This window comes from Electrona antarctica, assembly GCF_951216825.1.
Source record: "Electrona antarctica genome assembly, chromosome: 16".
Lineage (NCBI taxonomy): Eukaryota > Metazoa > Chordata > Actinopteri > Myctophiformes > Myctophidae > Electrona > Electrona antarctica.
Window position 1 is genome coordinate 40,560,598 of NC_136797.1, and position 21,448 is coordinate 40,582,045.

Below are 21,448 nucleotides of genomic sequence, written 5' to 3' on the forward strand. Positions count from 1 at the left end.
CCAGAAAAGTGTAAATAAATGTTATTTGCTATATCTTGCTGCTAATGGGTCTATCAGTGCATCTGATGAAGGCTCTGGCCGTCATAGCTGTGTCAGACAGCTGCAGCCAATTCAAATATGTGTTAGGTACCACTGTACGCCAAAGGAGGAGCACTGACAACCATCATGCTTGCTAACTGGTACACCCAAATCAAACATAACTAAAATTAGCTGCAGCTGTGTTGAGGCGTTGAGCCTGTCTGGACACATCTGTGAAGAGTCAATTGCAACCTTATTAATAAGCCTATCTCACAGAATTTCCCCACCCCCCTAAATACGCCCCCTTTCGGGGTTAGTGGTGATAGCGTGACGTCACTCCATAGACGCTTCATGTTAACAGAGGTAATTTAAGAAGTCTACAACTTTTGTTTTCTCAAGGTAAGGTTTGTTCTATCTGTTCGACCTGATTTACCATCTTGTTTGCTTCATAATAATATTGGTCTGTCACATTTTTACATTAGAAAATGTACTTAGATTCTCCAGAGGAAAAAAACGTGTAAATGCTCATGTTAAAGACACCACTATTTACCGGAAGTGGGCGTGGAAAGCGGGCTGTGAGATAGGCCTATTGTGCCATAGCAGATGTATTTACCGGCATTACTTTCTTTAAATACACCTTTCATACCTGCGCACTGTAGACAAAAATAAATAAATAAAAACCTGCACACAATCAACGAGTCATGTGACCAGTTTATTTGGATCATGCAAAAAAAAAAAAATCTAAATCTGAAAACTAAAAATTGTTAAACATTAATTAAAAATGGTAAAAATCAAAACAACCCGCTTTGCAATGCCTCGGTCGCAGAGCGGCATTGAAGCAGGTTGTCATGGATACGTCCGAGTTCCTCCCGGGTATCCTTGGCCCTACAGCCTCCTTTACTCCGATACTTCATGGACAGCAGCTTGGAGCACAGGTAGTGGAGCCACAGCACGTTGGAGTGAGGCTGGTAGTCATCCCACTTGTTACTGGGGTGTAGAGACACACACAGACATGTCATTTTCTGGTGGACGTTTACTCCTTTATACTCTATGGTTTACACACACAGGAAGTTGTTGTCGTTTGTTTAGAGCCTATTGTTTTTGACAATGGCATCTGCAATTATGTAGCCATGTGTCCCGATTAGTTACCTTCTTATGTCGTTTCTAAAGCAGATCTCTACAAGCTCAGAATGCGATGAGAGCTTATGTTTTAGCCATTTTGTGTGTTTTTAAATAACACAAGTTACAGGTAGTCTTTACATTTACCGTATACGTGTTCATTATAAAAGTTAAATGTCCTTTTCATACATTAGTTTAATTCTCTTATAAAAGTTAAATGTTCTTAAATATATTGGTGAAAACATGATAAATAGTCATTGCTCTGGGTCCAATGTTGGGGCACAGAAGTTACAGAACACAAAGCTACTAGCTGGGTCGTACTATATCATATCATCCGCTATGAATAGGCCTATTAATATCCAGAGAAGCCAAAACAATACTTGCAGAAACGGACGCTGACCTGTTCTGCTCTCTCATCAGTCGATAGATGTCGAACTGATAGTCTCCCTGGCCCATGAACAGCTCCTCGTCCTCAGAGATGTCGCATGACACCGTCAAACCATCTGGACAGACAGTCAACAGATTAGATTACTGGTTCCCAGTAACAGTGGGACCCATTTATAGGAGTCACTTGATTTTTTACATTGTTTAATTATTTCAAAACATTTTGTTTTCAGTCATTTCAAAAGAAAATGACTGATGTAACAATTGTTCATTTAAACCTGGAGGACATAACACATGTCCAATTGTGTTAATTGGAGTGCCCGGCAAAGCCGGATGGACATGGAGGATTCTAACCCCCGTCTCTACAGTGAGTGGTGGGCAGTAACTACTCCTGCGGCAGCCGCACAACATGCTGCATCTATGCAGATATATCAGAGATCGTATCACATCACAGAAATGCTAAGAAAGTTATTTTCATGGAAGGTTGCTCAGACTGATGCTAGATTTTACCTGGTATCCCAGTTTCTTTGAACACCATTTACATGACCATGGTTCTTTCTAATAAGGAACTGATCTGCTAAATGCCTAAATTATAAATTGCAATGCACAAGATGATTTTCAACATACAGAGCAAGTCAGAGAGGAAACATGACGACAAACTGACCAATTTCCATCCTGGACAGAGAGTAGTCAATGATGCGAACAAGCACCCCTTTGGTGTCCAGACAATGCTCAATTCCATCGAGTAGGAAGCTGGTCGACTTCTCCTTGGTGGCCTTAACTAAAATGTTGCCCCAGTGGAGATCTCTAGAGAGAACAGCAGCACAATGGGATGAGACACCAGACAATGGCAATCACACTCAATAATGAAGCATACAAATAGTGTCACACACACACACACACACACACACACACACACACACACACACACACACACACACACACACACACACACACACACACACACACACACACACACACACACACACACACACACACACACACACACACACACACACACACACACACACACACACACACACACACACACTTGTTAGGGCAGATTCATACCAAGTTGATTCAAGCTGTTCCCGAATACAATTGCCTGGTCCCCGCTGGCCATGATTCATATTGGCCTTGATTCTTCCGCACCAGAGTACACTTCATTCAACTGTATTCAATGCTTTCACATTGTCAACACAAATCCATTTTCTGATCTATCTATCCATCTATCTGCCAAATACTGGGGGATCCATGGAAATGTTTGAGAACCAATAAATGTATGCACACTACCTGTGTTCAAAGCACAGCTGCTGTTCAGCCACAGCCAGAGCAGCGGTCACTTGGTGGAGGATGCTTCTTGCCACCGCCAGAGAGGACAGCTTATATAATGACACAGGGTGACAACCATTAAAGACGGGATCCGTGTTTTATAGCCCAAACACTGAATTAATACCATCTCTGAATAATTGATTCGGTTTCTTTACCTTTCCATTGCTGTTCTCCAGGTCACTGCCACCAAACTCAAACTCTAAGATTAGAAATAGCTGTTCATCTTCGAAGAAGTCTGGACAGGGGAATACAGACAAAAAACATTTTACTGGGTGGGTGAATGGATGTGTCGTGGAATTCTGGATCAATCAATAACCGATGAGGCAATATAGGAGTCGAAATGGTGGTAGGATAAATGCTTGTGTACAAAAAAAATAAAATCTTAACTTTGTTATATCCTTGCAGTCTAGTGAAACTTAAACATAAATGAATGCCCTATTTTGTCATCCAAGTGTCACCCCAAAAGTATCAAAAACAGCCCTACACACTATTTTTATACTATAGTGGGGCCCGAACACACCTATTTTTGATAACTAGAGGGGTCCTAACACACCTAAGTTAACGCAGTATTGGATGCTATTGACGAGACAGTTTCACACATTTAAGACATATTTCACCCTCTGACCTGGTCGGTCATTCTCGGAGCGTTTCTGGCGGTCGAATGCATCCCAGGCCTTCAGCATGACTGCAGGGTAGCTGCCTTTTACACAATGGAGACTGCAGCGAGACAAGACACCTCATGTCACATCTGCATTCAAAAGTACCAACTAGAGCAGGGGTTCTCAACCCGTGGGTAGCGACCCCTCGGGGGGTCGCCAAATTATTTTAGGGGGTCCCCAAATGATTTAAAAAAAAAAAAAAAATAGATTTCAAAAATAGCAGACCTACAAGCTCGTAGCGCGCCACTCGGTGGCGCGCTATGAGCTTGTAGATCTGCTATTTTTCAATAGCTAAATTATAACAATGCTTAAAACACCAAAAGGGGTTCCCGCCCAAAATGGTTTAAGGTTATTGTAGCAGTCAATTTATATTGGGGGTCGGGAGGGGGCGGGGCGGGGGTCCCGAGACATTGCCAAAGCATTTCCGGGGGTCCCCGGCCAAAAACGTTGAGAACCCCTGAACTAGAGGAAAGCCGACAGGACAAATACTTGAGGGACTAGGAGAAAGGACAGGAGAGGGGGGGGGGGCTTCTTACCCATGGAGTCCGATGAAGCCATACGTCTGGTTGTGTTGCTTCTCTTTCAGACTGCTCAACTCCCTAGAGGGAATATACATTCAGACGTGTTAGTCATTAATACAATGTGAGAGTTGGCACTGAATTCAGGTCACATTGTCGTTCATTTGGATTTCATGTTCAGTCTTTGTTTTCCCAGGAATATTCCAAAAGAGATTCAGAACACAAGGGAATCCCTGGCCAAGGACGTTTTACATGAAACATCATAAAATCCATAAAACTTGAGGCAGTAAATTGTTGCCTTTGGGCAGAAACCTGTTTTTTTTTTTATCCTTCAAGAGTGTCATAAAAGTAGTGAAAATCTCTCTATCCCATCATAACATGTGAACTGTAGATTGGCCGGTTTGACATCCACCCCACAGTGTCAAAATCAGGCCCACTCTCAGCAGTTTCAACAGTCAATTGTCAGCACATTTTACAGGTAGCTTCATATTGCCACTGGAACAACAAAACCCCATTTTGATTGACAACTACATCAAGCCTTTGTTTGGTGAGGGCATTTTAGGTATATAAAGACAGGAAAACAAAGACCGGAGATTGTTGGATGAGTTTGATTAGATCTCAGGTCCTTGTGAATCACAAGGAGCATGTCATCAGTACACCAACTCAGGATCAATTTACAATTTACAATTTAGGCATTTAGCAGACACTCTTAATCCAGAGCGATTTACATTAAGCAAGAACAAAAAGCATGGGAATACATCACATATATAAACAGCATTTGTCAAGAAACATGCGTAAGCTAAGAACGTAACTAGAACATATCTATATATAATGACACTATACATATAAGCTATACATATATATTATACTATGCTGTACTGTTATTGTGCTGTCTACATGACATGCTATAAGTCTGTTTCAAATGCTATCTAAGTCTAAAAAAGTGCTGTCTAAGGGGGTAGGGTAAGTGCTATGGGCCATGGTGGAGTCTGAAAAGGTGGGTTTTCAAACTACGGCGGAAGATCGGGAGTGATGCTGCAGTTCTGATTGCAACGGGAAGTGCGTTCCAGTGCGATCATGACAAGGACCCCCAAGTAGCCTTAACCTCTGACCTGATGGTCACGATTCAATTAAAACCCTGAGCAAGCAGCAGGCAGGCTCTATTAGCGCAATGGGCACGCAGGAAACCGCCCGGATTCAAATCCAGGGAGAGTTACATACAGTAATGCAGCTTTAACCCATTCAGGACTGACGTCGAAATTAAAAAAAATTTTTTTTCTAAATCATGACAATTTTCGGAAAGATTTGAGGCACATTTTAACGATTTTTCAAAAATAGCAGACCTACAAGTTCATAGCGCGCCACTCGGTGGCGCGCTATGAGCTTGTAGATCTGCTATTTTTCAATAGCTAAATTATAACATAATGTTTAAAACACAAAGGGGTTCCCACCCAAAATGGGTTAATGGTTAATATGGTTAAACGCTAACGTGACATGGATGCGTTCCAGGTCTCAATGGGTTAAGTTCACAGTCTTACTTGGATATGATCATCTCATGGAGAATGTCGCCAAACGTCTTCTGCTCTTCTCCATTCACTTTCTCCTTGCCTTCAATCGGAATGATCTATCCAGACAAAGATGATCAATGTATAAGCAGCACACACCATAAACTAGAAAGCCCGTTGAAGACTATATAAAACAAAAGGTTTAGTCTTGCTACGTCATACAGACCTTGAGTGCAACTGTGTCCCCAGAAGCGTCGACGGTGGAGAAGACCTCTCCAAAGGTCCCTTCCCCTATCTTCTTGCACCGTTTCAGACGCTCAGGCAGAATGCACTCCTCCCAGCACAGAGCCCCTTGCTGGTTGCACTCTGCATACACCTTCTCTGCATCGGACAGATCATCCTCAGCACCCTCACATATACTCTGATGATGAAGACAGGAGCAGGGAGAAAGGCATGAGCACATGACCAAATACGCCAATGCAGATATTTCTGTTGACGGTTTTCATGTGAACTAAAGCCCTAACCTCACCATGCCAACAGTCTTGACCCTTTGGTGTGGTTTGGGCCATTGAATTCCATGTGTTGAATCACTAGGGTCAATGTAGGTCAACGTGCAACAAGACATCACATCGCAGGGACAGCGCTAAAACCGTCTTGACCCTTTGGTGTGGTTAGGGCTTTAACAATATTTGGTTGTGTGAGGTAACCATGTATAAGGTTATTCAGCTTGATGGTGTGAGCGTGTGTGCATTTGTCTGCGTGGGTGAAATGGTTGAAATTATCCAGTTTCACATATCGGTCAGTGTCCAATTCTAACAGCAATTTCAAATCATTATTTTGGTTGTTTAAATCCTGAGGGATTCATGTGCAAAATAACACAAGTTTGTAACGCAAACAATTTGTTATTTTGTACTAACTGAACTTGGGAAATCAAACAGTAACTTAGCACTAATTTGGCACAATGATGATTGTGTAGTATCCCACACGAATAACTTTCAGTGTTTTTTTATCATGGAAAATAAACATCTAGTAATAATTGACAATTGTATTTATGTGCTATGCAGATGTGTAGTGTATGCATACCAGAAAAGTACTGCTGTTCGGCAGTTGTGACTGGACCCATTTGGAGAAATGCGTTTTAGCGTGCATGTCAAATAAATCCATGCTTCCATCGACCTGGCCTGCCCTTCCAGAAGACTCCAACACAGAGCTTTGGAGCTTTCTAGGAGTCATCCTCACTAGGATGAAAGAGCGGAAGGGAAATATAACAATAACAATGAAGCTCTTTATAATAATGATAAAGATTAAACCATCTAGAGAAGTGGTTCTGAAAGAGGGGTCTGGGGACCTCCTCTAGGGGTCCTAGACGGTCCTCAGAACAGTTTAAACATTTAATCCCCATTTTATTTTTTGGCTATTTGAACATAGCGGCTCACAAGATCAGCCATTTGCAAAAAATAAAAAAATCTCTTGACAAATCTCTTAAATGGGGGGTCTGGCCCAATTCTTTTTAAACCTGTTAAAACCAGGAAAGCATCCATGTCATTTTTTATTTGCGTTGGCTACTCAAAAATAGCAGATCTACAAGCTTGCAGTGTTGTGTGTCACTTCGTGCTGCAATGCAAGATCCAGAACCACTTATGTAGAGCAACAGAGTGGTGTGTGTGTAATGGACCGGTCCAGTACCTGTAACTCTGCGGTGCACAGAGAGGCGAGCTTTGAGGCGGCTCCAGGTGTGCGTCTCAGGTGTTGTTAGGTTTGCCAGCAGAGAGGAGAGGTCCAGGTGGCTGGGCAAGGCTCTGACTGGAGTAGAGAATATACCAGAGCCATGCAGCAGGCCTTCATTGACCACCTGAAAACAAAAATAAGAGATTCTAAATCAGTTGTCAGTTTACGTGTGATGTGCTCACTCCATCGTTTTGTAGTATTCCGTGACAAGAGAGGATGTAGGTAGAGGGAAAGCAAAGGGAAAGAGATAGGTAGCACACGTATGTAGCAGAGTGGCTTACAACCTCCGCCTACAGTTGCCTATGCATTATGTTCAACCCAGTGCATGTGTGTGTAAACACTAAATTATGTTTAAGTTCAGTACCACTCTTTAAGCTTTGCGTCTGTATGTGGCAGTGTCACCTTGGGTTCATTATTTGTGTATGCGTGTCATTGTCACCTTGGATGTATTATGATGTCCAGTTATGCTGCTGTCCCCAGCCTTGCTTCTTCCCCTTAGTGAATGCTGGGTCTGGCCTTTGTCTCTCCAGCGACTCACACTCAGACCACTCACAAACGCCTTCCTGGCCGTCCCGGGCCGGTCCCTTGACGCACTCCGCCTCTTTGTCTCTTTGGTAGCCCGAGAGACCTTTTTGGGACGACGTTCATTAGGATTTTGCACACACTCTTTAGCGTCTGCGGTCATGTCCTCTGAACGAGTGGACCCATTTTCGCTTGCAGTGTGCTCAGAGTGCATGCCATGTCCGTGAGTTCCAGTCCCTTGTGTCGAGGTCAGTCTCTTCAGTGGAACTGTACTTTTCTTAGCAAGACATTCCTCCTTCAGTCTGGCTATGATCATTGCCGCCTTGTCTTCTGGCACTTGCTTACTGAACTGTTGCTGGTCAACTACAACATAAGAGCTGTTGTCTACCGGCCATGCGTCAGTTACACTCTCAATATTGTCATCTACCTGGTGGGCTGACTGAACGCTAGCCACAGACTGGTTGCATTCAACAGAGTGTGCAAGGCTACTGGTGTGGATATCTGTAACTGAATGTTCAACCGAGTGTGCAAGGCTACTGGTGTGGACATCTGTAACTGAATGTTCAACCGAGTGTGCAAGGCTACTGGTGTGGACATCTGTAACTGAATGTTCAACCGAGTGTGCAAGGCTACTGGTGTGGACATCTGTAACTGAATGTTCAACCGAGTGTGCAAGGCTACTGGTGTGGACATCTGTGACTGAAGGTGTATTGTCCGAGTCACATTGGGCCACTGATTGGCTACTATTCCCAGAGAGGAAAAGATGAAATGTGTCAGTTACCAACTCTGGAGGATGACCGCTTTGATCATCAATTAATGACGCTGCATAGTCAGTTACATGACAAGGCGGTCCAGGACACAGCCGGTCTAAGTGGTTTGCAGTCTGACCACTCTCCACCATTTGTGGCTCTTCAGTGGTTTGTGGGCACAAGTCTGAGCTTGAATAGCCCAAACATGAAACGTAGGGGGTTTGAGGGAGGAGTTTATCCACTCTCTCCAGCTGCACTTGGCATCGCTTGCTCAAACACATGTCTTTCAGAGCATCAATGAGCATCTCTAATTCTCTGGAAACCGACCTGTATGAAGAGACAGAGTCTGAGCCATTAGAGAACAGCATCAAACTTGGCGTTTCGTGCATATCTGGAGCCTCTGTGATGATAGGCAGCGTCTTACACCCAGAGCCAGGCTCCCTGAGTGGGGCAGAGAGGGGTGGAGAGAAGTGATCTCCTGATGGGACCAGCTCCTCTGGGGCTGACAAGTCCAATGGTGATACTGGTGGAGCGGCAGCAGATACACCCGGCCTCTTGCCAACCAGCTGTAGTGAGGGTGTGGAGCAGAAGAGGGGTTTCCTGTGGTACGGTTCAACGGTCTGATCTTCAGCCTCGCTGATGGAGCTCTGCTGGCAGACACGTCGTCTAATGGCCGATCTTCTATGGCTCTGGACTGTGTCATTCACAGAGCTCTCAGGACTGAAGGTGAAGGTCACTCTGGCCTTGCATCTACGCGACAATTGGCCGTTGGAAACACCTTTTCTCAGCACAAATTCATCAGAAGAGTCGAGATTTGGAAGGGGTATAGATGCCTGCGAGGGACACAAGGATTTATACACATTTTCAGAAAAACTGCAGTTTTGCCGTTGCATTCAAGTGGTTGGCAACAATGTGTATACATTTTGTTTGATCTAGTAATGTTTGGTTTCACTTGAGAGGGGTATAAGCATATTGAATGAGAGATGGTCTTACAATGAGACGGGCTGCTCCCCTACGGTGGGTGACAAATTGGGCAGGACGAGGCAGGGCCACACTGCAAGAGAGACCGATAGGAAATTAGGAATATTGCCCGGACAGCGGACACACTTTAGTACCATCTACAATCAGTACAAGCTCACGTGATACTGAAGTGTAGATGAAGGCAATACAATTTCTAAAAACAGCCAAACGCTGATAATTGGTGTCTTTGTCCCCACAAAATCAAATCATTGACAAAACGCTATCTATCCAGTTGCATTAACTGCTGCACCACTGCATCTCTCCCCAAAGATACTGGCAAGGTTTACTACTAGACTAGGGTCATGTACAATCTAACTCTAACCATGATAACCATGTCGGTACTTCTCTAATGAATTCCTTACTTCATACGAGCTTGAAGATCGGTGATCAATGAGAATTTAAAATAAAGGTTACATACATACAAGGTTACTTTCCCACATGACAATATATAGCAGCTTAGCTGGGTTAAGAGACATACATCTGACATCTCCATGCTGGTATAATGCAAGCCCACCCCATCTGTGTTGACCTAATACAGACCTTGCTGGTTCATTAGTCTGTGGAATGGAGCCAGAAGGTGCCTTCTTCATGGCTTGCCTCTTGGTAGCACGCACCCTTCTGCTGCCGACAGAAGTACTCTTCTTTCTTTTGCTAAAATAAATAAGAACTGAGGTAAGCCTGCAGTGTTGCTAGGCAGATTGAGCTATGAATTAAAAAAATAAGTTCTTGTTTGGTGGTGGACCATTTGACCAAATGGGCCCGTTACGATCCACTTTCCGAGTCAACACTAATGCTGGGGGTTTCAGTCTTCCAGCTTCCAGAGTTAGAAATGGTAGCAAACTTGAGGTCTAATCAATGCATATAATAAAAAACGGTTGAGAATCACTGATATAACGCACCTGGTCTCCTTGGGTTCCACTTCTGAACAGCTGGCAGACATGGCCGAGTTTGAAGAAGAGGTTTCACTGTCTGGCTGAACGTTCCTCCTCAACAGACCGGAGACAACTTTACCTCTCCTGTTCACACACACAAATATTTTCACACAATAGTTCTTAACATGATGCTCACATCAAGGGCAGCAGTCTAATAAATAGTAAATACCACTCAGTGGTTTACAGGAACACATCAATTATTTATTCTCATCAATAAACATTTCAAAATATGTAAAACTGACTCAGACTGCACATGTTGACACATGCATCTGACATCTCCATGCTTGCTGTCATAATGTATTCATTGTGTCCAACACTCCCGTCCCCGTTCACTGCATAGTGCATACACACCTTGCTGGCTCTTCAGAAGGGTCGCAGTTCTCCTTCAAGGAAACTACCGTAACTACGGACTTTTTAGCAGTACGCACTCTTCTGCCAACAGTACTCTTCTTTCTGTTGCTAAAATAAACAGGAGGGGGACAGTGAGAGCTAATTTAACTTAGTTGATTATACACATTTGAACACTCAGTTAAAGCACCTGGCCCGCCGGGCGTGAATATTATAAATGTATGGAATCTCATGGAGCAGTGCCCTGTAGTGTAGGCCATGGGTGTAGCTAATCAGCTTAATGATACACCTCAGTAATGGCTGCACCCAGGGCACCCTTTGTGGATTAGTCCATCTATACATAGTAGGTTAAATAGCCAAGCCCCTATCAGGGACACCCATGAGTTTAATAGAAGGATGGTTATTGCTTAAACATGAACTTTATAATTGTTTGGGACATAATCAAAAGTTACACAGTGCTGCTTTAAATCAGCATTGTGGCAATGTACATTTTAAAATAGAAATAGAGTACCGTATACACTACTACACTTATTACACTATTACAGCACTACTACACTTATTACACTTGGTTGAGGGAACATAGGGCTGAGGGAACTTGGGTACGGTCCCAAACTTAAGTATGGTGGAAGTTAGCCCTGTGAACCATTTCGGAAACACAAAACAATAACATTAACGGATCTTGTTAACATTTCATTTTGTGTAGTGTAATGTGTAGCCTGTAGGCCCTCCACCCTTCACATATCACTTGTCTACAGCGAACTTCTGAAATCAAATTTGTCTTCACTCGTCACTCACTCGTGACTCGTCTCATACTTTTTGCAACCCTAGATTTCTTCTCGAGCACGCACTCTTCTGGAAGCTCACCCGCCGAAGAGCTCGGTTCCAAACGGGGCTAAACATGAATGTCTTGCATCAAAGCTAGGTTCAAGATCAAACTTAGCTCCTTTCGGAACCATACGTTAAAGTTTCTGACATTTTGATGAGGGTCCAAAGGAGCTCAACCCGGGGGGTCCGGAGACGGGCTAGATCAAACTGTGCCCGTGGGTCATTCAAATTAAAAAAGCTGACAACATACCTCGTCTCCGTGGGTTCTAAACAGACGGAGGGGTTCGAAGAGTTTGCAGCCGCACTGCCACTGGAGTCAAAGAGCTGTTTTCGGTTGCCGTCCAGCGGCCAGTAAGCAGCAGCAGACACCCTGCGAGTGCGACTGGCTTTACTGTAGGTCTTCATCGCCCATCGTTCCATCTTTAAAGTTAACCGCTCGTTGTTGAAACGAAATAAAAGTTCAGTTGTCGACTTTTAGGAATCGGATCGTCTATCGGAACATCATCAGAATGTCTGCCTCCCGGCCCGCTTCACATTCAAATGCTTCTTCTTTTGTTTTTATCCCTGATCCCCGGATGTCTATTGTCTAGTAGTCAACGACACGACAAGCTTGGTGCCTTAAGCAACAATGGCGGTTAAACACAACACCGCCTTCTGCTGGCTCAGAGGAATAACGGCACTGTCCGGACCACCGCTCCCTCATGCTTGTCTAGAGCCCCATCTAGTGGAGAAATAGAAATTGACACCAGGGTGTCAATCTCATTCCAGTAGTGTTTCAACTTTTATGGATTTAGTTTCATATGGATTGTCTAGCAACTGAAATGAAGACATTGACAATAATGAAATAGTCAGAGATGACACTCAATATTGAATGTGTTGTATATAGGCCTAACCCTGAAGAAACGGGACATGTATTATTACACATACACAATATCAGGTGTTTCTGGGCAGTTCTGTTTAGCTCTTCTCAGAGGCTAATGTCATAGAACTCCATGCATTGGCAGCAGTCAAGATTTACACAGAACTCCATACTTCGCTTGGGAGTAGTGATTACGCAAGGATCAAGGAAACCAGCTCCCACCGCATTACTGAGTGTGTTAAAAGGTTTTTATCCCTGGACCTTACAAGAGGAACAGTTAGAGAAGATTAATACAATATATAATAGTCAATTTCTGTATTGTAACACCAGACATAATTGGGCAGCTAGCAAATTAACAATCCATTTTATTATTATTTTTTCCCCCTTCTACAAACATGATGTTAGAACATTTTAACTGTAATATTTACACTCTGAGTTGCTTCATCTGGAACACTAGGCCACTGGTCACGGCTTGCAACAACTTTTCTTTGTCCCTGTTTAAACAGCTGATGGAAAATAACAGTGGCAATGTTTTCTACTCTCCTCCTCTCTGGCCATGGTATTTTTGGGGGAGCCCGTACTGTTGGAGTCTGTGGACCCACCTGCAGAGGGATCTAGGCTGAACATCAACAGCTGGCTGGAGAAGCAGACACACGGTCAAATCAAGGATTTGCTTGCCTCATTTTGATTCTACAAATGTCTTCTAAATCCTGACAGTTTTCTGAAAACCCCATGTTTCTGTGTCTCAAACTATTTCATGTCAAGGACCCCCAGAATTATCTGTATTTAGCCGCGGACCCCCATCTGAAAATATGTTGTTCCAGGGACTGCCCAGAAGCAAAGATTTGAGTTAAAAGCGTTCACTCTGAAAGAATATATATCCAAATATTTCTGCCACATTTTCACAATTTTTCAAAAATAGCAAATCTACAAGCTTGTAGCACGGCACTCGTTACCGCGCTATGAGCTTGTATATCTGCTATTTTTCAATAGCTAAAGTATAACAATGCTTAAAACACCAAAAGGGGTTCCCGCCCCTTTTGGTCCCGACCAGAATGGTCTTGGTCAATGCCTTCTACTTCAAAGCCAAGTCGGTCATTCATTCAAAGTCACATTGAAAGCAAGCCAATGCAGATGATGTAGGTTTTACAAATAGTGAACCAATGAAATGGGGGCATGTCGTTCTCAAAAATGAAATAATTTTATTACAAGATATATTTCAGCAAGATGACATCTTACGTTGTCACTGCCTAAACAAACACGAAAGTCCATAGACTTGGCTGGCACGAATGGCTGATTCAGTAGTTTTCTGATAAAATGTTTTATCAGTGCTGCGCAAACCTTTTCATGTCAAGGACTTGCTATACATTAACATCACCAAACGTGACCTCTAGTCAAGGTACAGTGTTGCTTTATTTAGATCAGTGGTTCTCAACCAGTGGTCCTTGAGGGGGTTCCAGGTGGTCCCCAGCTAAATGGAGTTAGTAACCAAATGGACCGTTATGTTTATTTTTTTGTTAAATTATTGTTAAACATCTGCACGGACGGATGTTCCCAGGAAGCCAATTTATTTTTCTCCAGAACATACAATTCAATATTTCAGTCCCCCGTACAAAAACGACTTCGACATCAGATGAATGGTTCATTATTTACTAATAAAAAAAGGTTTAAACAAAATATGCACTTTCCACATAAGAATTGAGAGCTATATACAATAAACATACAGAGCCCTAAAAACAGGACCAAATCTAAGAGCGTAATCCTTCTGAACTGAAGGAGCAGTTAACCACTTGGACCCTTAAACCTTGAGTTGGCTCTTTACTTGGTGCGATGTTTTATTTACTCTACACCAAATCTCTTCGCCGAAAATGTACATTTACAAGCTCACAGCGCGTTTGATTTTGTAAACAGTGGCTGTTGTAAAGGTTGCCTCCCAGCATACTGCTTTGTTTGTTCAGGACCGAATGCATGGAGTTTGTAGACGGAACAGGTCAATCTGCTGGTGGTGGACTTGGGCCATCTCCCCGAGACCTTTCTTTGAAAATTATGTTGTGAGGAGGCCATCTCAGTAGAAAATAAATATGAGCACTCTCAGTCTGTATATGCAGTTTACCAGGTGCACGGCTCACAAAGATTCACAGTAGGGCCTAAGAAAGAAATAACCAGCGCTCCAAACTCCTTCTGGTACTTTTAATTCATAAGTGCACTAGTGTACTGACAGACACAGGAAACCTTTGTCTATATATTATGAATTAAATGTACCAGAAGGACTTCAGAGTGCTGGCTATTTATTTCTTACTGTGAGGAAGCCATCTGGCTGTCCAGGGAATCACTCAGATGGCTGATTTGTCAGATGGGATATTTTTGCAAGCACATAAAAAGGAACGGCGAATGTCCCCCCCAGCATAGGGATGTTTAGCGGATTCCAATGCCAACAATGCATTGAAAGGGACAAAATAATTTTTAATCAGACTGTATTAAATGCTCCAGTTGACCGCCCACGTAGTCAGTTGACAACAACGTGCGTCGTCGCTGGTAGCCGTGATCAACCGCACAGAATGCAGTCTACTGGAACATTGAATGCTCTGATTAAACGTGATTTTGTCCCTTTCAGTGCACTGATGGCATTCGAAACGGATGGGATGTTAGGGTTCAAGTGGTTAAAAGGCTTTCGGGTGGCCGGCTCAGTCCTCCGGAACGTCGGCCTCCTCATCGGGACAGCAGTAGTACTCCACAAAGCAGATCTGACCGTCGTCGTTTCTGACCAGGTACTGCAGCGAGAGGAAGCCCCGGTTGTCCGTCCTCACAGAGGCTTTGGAGGACAGCGCCAGTGCTTTGGTAGACTGCTTCAGCAGGGACATCTTGTATCTGTCCAGACCAACAAACATGATATACTGTGTCACGGTAAAAACAACCTGTAGGATATACCATAACCACAAGTTTTTCAAAGATGGTGAAAATAGCTGCTTTACGAGCTCACTGCTCTTTTAGATCCGAGCTTGTATACTTTCACTATGTGTTGAAATATGGATACAAGGTTTATGCCCGATAGGAACAATATGAAAAGGGACTTTCTGCTCTAATAAACAAATTACAATTCAGGCATTTAGCAGACGCTTAATGGATAGCGATTTACAGTAGGCAAGGAACACATGGTAATACATCAAATACATACAAAATAGTCATCAAGATTCAAGAATCATACGTAAGCTAAGAACTTAACATCCGTCTAGCAGTGCAATATCTATATAATTAAACTATGCGTATACACGTGACTATAGTCTACACAAAATGCTATATAAATGACACAAATTGAGCCTTTGCATACGCATGTAAAACAACGTATAAAAGGACAGCATTCAGTCTGCATAGGGTAACTTTACCAAAATATAATACTGTTGAACTACATCATGTTACAAACGTAGGCTGCGAGATGTTCCAGTGTTCCCAACATGGAACACCTTGGGAAGTGTCCGATTTTCACGTCGTCCCCACTTTTAGAACAATGGGATTCTGTTTAAAGATCAGCAAACATCTAATCATCTTCTAAATTGACCATTGGAGGTCCTGGCACACCAAGCTGTTCTTTGACACTTGACAATGCATTCAAAAGTGATTTTTCTAACCTGTTGGATTGTGTTTTGGTGCATTGAAATAGCTCCATCATGCCTGAGTCCTTGGGGTAATCATAATGGGTGTTTCCAGCATTCCCAAAAGTTGATAGCCTGAAGAACAGAATAAAATGCTTACCATACAGTATTTGTGTGGTGAAGTAAAATTATGTTTAGTTAATACTGTATCACACAAAAAAATTTGTGCATGGAATGGTTTGTAACAAGCCTTTCAAGATCAGTTCTGCGTCATTTTGCAGTTCCCCGCTTATGCTCTTACACAAAGCAACTCACAAAGTAAAAGGTTTAAATTTAGACAGTACTCGCCTGAAGTATGGTGGGTCGGGAGACATGAGGATCTGAAGAACTTCGCTGGTCATGTCCAGCTCAGAGAAGGCTTCCTTCAAACTGTCTGACTGCAGAATCACCTTGATGAAAACAAAGAATATGAAAACCAATTAATAATAAGTGAAAAGTTTTCTCCATGCAGGCAAAAAAGAAGAAAAGAAAACACAGGGAATATACAGGCATACATAAAGACTCTGTCTACACTAACGTATACCATTAATGTCCCTTGAAAGACGTGTGTAGTGTGTGTAGTGACATTATGCATGCACACTGCAGTACATTGTCTACTACTCTGTAGTTAACCATTAGTGTCACTCACTGACACCGCTCACTGCTCATGTTCGGGGGCTGTGTCATGCTTCACTCAGTTTCAAATTGCAGGCGATTGAACTTATGCACACCGCTGCCATCTTGCCAGCAAGGCGCTAACTAGGTGCAACTTCCAATTGACAGCCCATTCATCCAAACAGAAAAGTCCTATCTAATTGTATTAAACAACGTTGTAACTGTACGAAAACCTTGAATTATCCTCCTTCTATCCGCAAAGTGTTTGTTTCATGAAAATCCACTGTAGTGTAGACATGTCATGAGCTACTTTCTGTCAAGAAATACGCAGATGATTTTCTTTCTAAAAGTGTTGGAGTTTGGAAGTGCTCGTTGAATATCACTGACTCAACAGCTCATGCGTGCCACCTGTTTTGAATTTGCGCATAATTCAGGAAGCAGCAGTAGGTTGCTTTACTGATAACAAGCGCTTCCAAACTCTGACAAAAAATAACCTGCACAGAATTTCTTGACAGGAAGTAGCTCGTCATAACATGTCTATGGTGGATTTTTATGAAACAAAAACGTTACAGATTGAAAGCTTTCCGTACAGCTGCAGTGTTGGTGAGTTTGACGTTGTTTAATACAACTAGATAGGACTTTTCTGTTTGGATGAATGGGCTGTCAATGGGAAGTTGCACCTAGTTAGCACCTTGCTGGCAAGATGGCAGCGGTCTGCATAAGGTCAATTGAACACAGGGTGAAGCACATTTTCTAAATGAACCATAATTGACCATATTCACATGGCAGCTTGTACATAGTTTATTCATCATATCACAAAGTATATAGGACTTGAGTGGTTCATGTTTATCATGATTATACCGGGGACACTGGGCGCTAGGGGGCGTGTTCTCTCCTCCCCGTGTCCCCTAGGGTAGGTACCCTCACAAAAAACATGCAGTAATCCTGGCCTCTATACTGCCTCCCCCTGGTCAGCAGGGCGCCTGATCGAGGGGAAAGGAACTGGTTGGAGCTAGCCTACGTCCTACCAGGGAAACTCCCCCTGTGAGGTAGAAGCTTAGCGGCCTGCTCACTCCTCATACATTGAAGGAAGAATGAGCCTGATGGGACCCTGACGAAGGCTTTTACAACCGATGTATTTTTTTAATGCTCTTTGCCGAGTCTATGCCATTTAAATAAAGGCTTTTTACTTGAATGTAGCAGAGTGCCTTGGACCTCTTTTTGTTTTGCCATTTTCGAACCCTCGCCAATGAGCACCTGGCCGTGGTCCCCAACCAAACGGACCACGGCAGTGCTTCTTCTTTCTATTCAATCGAAGAATGAGCTCAGTTCGTGGCTGGCAGAGGGAGAGAGGCACCCAGGATTACAGTTTAGTTTACGCCATTGGCACCGGGTGAAAAATGGGTTACAAAATCGGGGGATAAAAAAAAGACAAACAAATAAAAATAAAAAAGATCATTATACCAGAGTGAATGGTGAACGTTCTACTACCTTGTTGGTCACATTGGTGCTGCAGAACTCAAAGTCAACGGGCTCTTCTGGTTCTTGAGTGTTGATCTTGCACACAGTCACCACCCCGCCCTCTTCCAGGAACAGTGTCAGAGGGTAACCATAACCCATGTAGCACATACGCAGTGCTGTGCTCACTCCTGACAACACACAAGAGGTTACAATGATGGTTGTGTCATGTATTGATTACTTTATTTTTTTTTATTCTGTCACTCAAAAATTACATTTTGGTAAATGGATGCTTCTAAACTTGTATTATATTGCTAGTTTGATCACTTCAAATAGGTTTTCATCTTAAAATAACTAATAACTAAAATAACTAACGTCTGAGAACTTTAATCCATGAGTATATCAGGCCAACCCAAAAATGTACCTGGTGTTGTGCTTCCACCAAAGATGCTGAGGCAGTCCACAAGGACAGTCAGATTGACCTGAAACCCCACTGTGTCTTCTCTGATGGTGAACTCCTGAAATATCTCAGCCTGGAAGAGGAGGAGAACAGTGTTGATTCTTCATTTTGTCGACGAAAACTATGACAAAAAAATGTTCGTCGACTACCTTTTTTCACTGATGAAAATTTGAAATCATGAAATAAAAACTAAGCTACGATGTAGGGACTAGAACAACAAAATATATTGACAATTTCGTCAACAAATAAAAACTAGACTAAAATGTTATGGAGGGACTAGTGGAGAAGAGATCGAGTCATAAGTCACTTAACCCTGTTCACTTGTTAGTACTTGGTTGGTTGCATGGTGGCATACAAAAAATAGCTGCTCTACAATCAGAATCAACTTTGTCATCAAGCTCACAGCACGTCATGTGGTGGGCTTGTAGATCTGCCATTTTCACAATTTATTTTTCTTAACCAAGTCTTCATTAGATGGATCCAAGAGATAAGTCAAACATTTTATTTTCTCCTCAGATTTATGACATACTGTGTATTGCTCCTGTATTGGAGTTAACTGACGGTTAAGCAGGAATTGCCTCAGCTAAATTTATTTTTGGGGAACCATTCATCAACCCTGTGATTAGCCTCGGTACCCACTACCCAGGCTTTTATTTCCGTTCGCATTCGGCTTTTCGGCTAAAAGTGATTAACTGATACTGCACAGTAAAGTCCTCACTGTTAAAGGACCACTTCACCACTTTTCAACATCTCTTTATATAATTGGTCCTCACTAATGTTCATGATAAAACACCACCATTTTTTCCTACTCAGTCTGTGTCTCATAGGAGGGCTTTGGGCAGTTCGGACACCCGTCCACCAGTGACATCATCATTAGGCAGATTTTTTTTTAAACAATATTTGTTTTAAAATATATTTAGATTTTTATTATCGTGAGAACGATGGCTTCAACTTTTGCATTGCAACTTTTCAGGAAAAGAAAGCCTGCCGGTTCTATTAGCTTGGATTCACCATCGATGATGTCACTGGTGGACGGGTTTCTGAACTGCCCACAGCCTTCTTATGAGACACAGACTGAGTAGGAAAAAATTGTGGTATTTTATCATGAACATTAGTTAGGACCAATTATAGGAAGAGAAGTTGAAAAGTGGTGAAGTGGTCCTTTAAGTATTTGTAAGGGTCCATTGACGTGTTAGGAATATTGGACACTTAAGTAAGTCTGAGGATTTTACTGTGTACAGTACTGAGAAGTAGAGAAAAATAATCCTGCACACTGTCTTCACTTAGTTAGATTTATTGAGCAACGTTTCGGTCGTCAGACCTTCATCAGGCATGTCTGACTTTACTGTGCACTATCAGTTGATTCTCAGTTCCAGTTATCTGACGCACCTGCCCTTTGTAGGTGTGCAGAAGGACTTTTTCTTATACTGTGTACAGTACAAAAAGAAACACACACACACACACACACACACACACACACACACACACACACACACACACACACACACACACACACACACACACACACACACACACACACACAATACCTGAATAAAGGCATTAGCTTGCAGACACTTGGAATCTTCCACAGTGATCTTCAGCCCGTTGGGTGTAGCACTGAAGATGGCATGGTCTTTGCAGGTGATGGCTTTCAGTATGTTAGACAGATTACGAGCATTGTCCAGACAGGCCACCAGAACATACGGGCCATCCTCGCCTTGAGATTCAGTGGACAGAGGCATGGCTGCACTGAAACCGCAAAAAATAATAAATGCTCATTATTGACAATAGCATTAAGTAACAGATTCGGGTCATACAAAGGTTAAATTCATTTCGCTCCTTTGCCACAAAAATGTGGAACGTCCTACCAACAGCTGTTAAGAAACCTGCTCTCAAAGAGCACTAATATAATATAAATATAATATGGGCGGCTGCAATTCGAAACTGGCCCCTGTAAGAAAGTAAAAGCCCTCCGACCCCTATTCTTCTATACTGTTGATGGCTGGTGATTTTTATTTTGCATAGAAGTGTAAGTGTATATTTGTATTTCTTTAAATGTTTTGATGAATTGAAAAAGGAGGACCCTGATATAAACAAGTCTAGTGCTTTTTCTGGTTTTATCCTCTTGGCAGTTTTTGTATTGACCTGTACCTTCCTTGGTACTGTACCCATTCTACAATCTGTTAATACAATATTTCAATCAATCAGATAGCATTAGTAAAGGTAGAAATGTGTTTCTATTATTTTGTGGCACGTTGCGTGCAAACTGTCTCAGTCTGTATTGTATATGTATATCTGTATGTATATCGATAGTTGCTAGATCGTTGCTGACTGTCGGAAAGAAAAGTGCAAGACGAAATAAACACGATATACGACATTATTTTCGCAAGGACAGTCGTCACAGAGAATCATTCATGTTGAGATCATATTACTGTGTTTTATTGAAGTTATATCTAAACGCAAAAACGCTGTATTATCTGTCTGTCGCGTCGATGAGTTAAATGAGCTAGAGTAGGACAATATCTATAGCATAAACCTTATGCGTGGTGAGGTAGTGTTTTATATCAAGTTTAAAACTCACATTCAAAAAGCTGAAGTTGTTTTGTATTTTGAAGACCCCGGCGCCAAGCACTTCCGGGTTGGTAACGTCATAGGGGTTGCGTCATCCAAGGCGGAAATGTCGAAACCATCCGGCGTTGTAAATATCAGATCTACAAGCTCACGAGGCGTCGTGCCGCGACGCCTCGTGAGCTTGTAGATCTGATATT

The 21,448-nt window shown here is 42.6% G+C and overlaps 2 protein-coding genes across 2 annotated transcripts; both read right to left on the bottom strand.

Moving 5' to 3' along the window:
* Positions 1–711: 711 nt before the first annotated feature.
* LOC306939144 (uncharacterized protein) lies at positions 712–12,181 on the bottom strand. Its single transcript, XM_079523658.1, has 17 exons — positions 11,910–12,181; positions 10,838–10,945; positions 10,454–10,570; positions 10,095–10,205; positions 9,528–9,588; positions 7,703–9,367; positions 7,222–7,387; positions 6,619–6,773; positions 5,762–5,956; positions 5,569–5,654; positions 4,049–4,111; positions 3,479–3,570; positions 3,009–3,088; positions 2,815–2,903; positions 2,186–2,328; positions 1,538–1,640; positions 712–1,005 (listed from the first exon to the last, which is right to left on the bottom strand). Exons 1-17 carry the CDS (start codon positions 12,077–12,079, stop codon positions 810–812), a joined length of 3,600 nt encoding a protein of 1,199 aa, XP_079379784.1. The 5' UTR covers positions 12,080–12,181; the 3' UTR covers positions 712–809.
* A 1,973-nt stretch (positions 12,182–14,154) lies between these two features.
* Positions 14,155–21,342, bottom strand: rad1 (RAD1 homolog (S. pombe)). Its single transcript, XM_079523670.1, has 7 exons — positions 21,262–21,342; positions 20,228–20,429; positions 18,645–18,753; positions 18,254–18,411; positions 16,457–16,557; positions 16,145–16,243; positions 14,155–15,386 (listed from the first exon to the last, which is right to left on the bottom strand). Exons 2-7 carry the CDS (start codon positions 20,420–20,422, stop codon positions 15,203–15,205), a joined length of 846 nt encoding a protein of 281 aa, XP_079379796.1. The 5' UTR covers positions 20,423–20,429; positions 21,262–21,342; the 3' UTR covers positions 14,155–15,202.
* Positions 21,343–21,448: the final 106 nt, after the last annotated feature.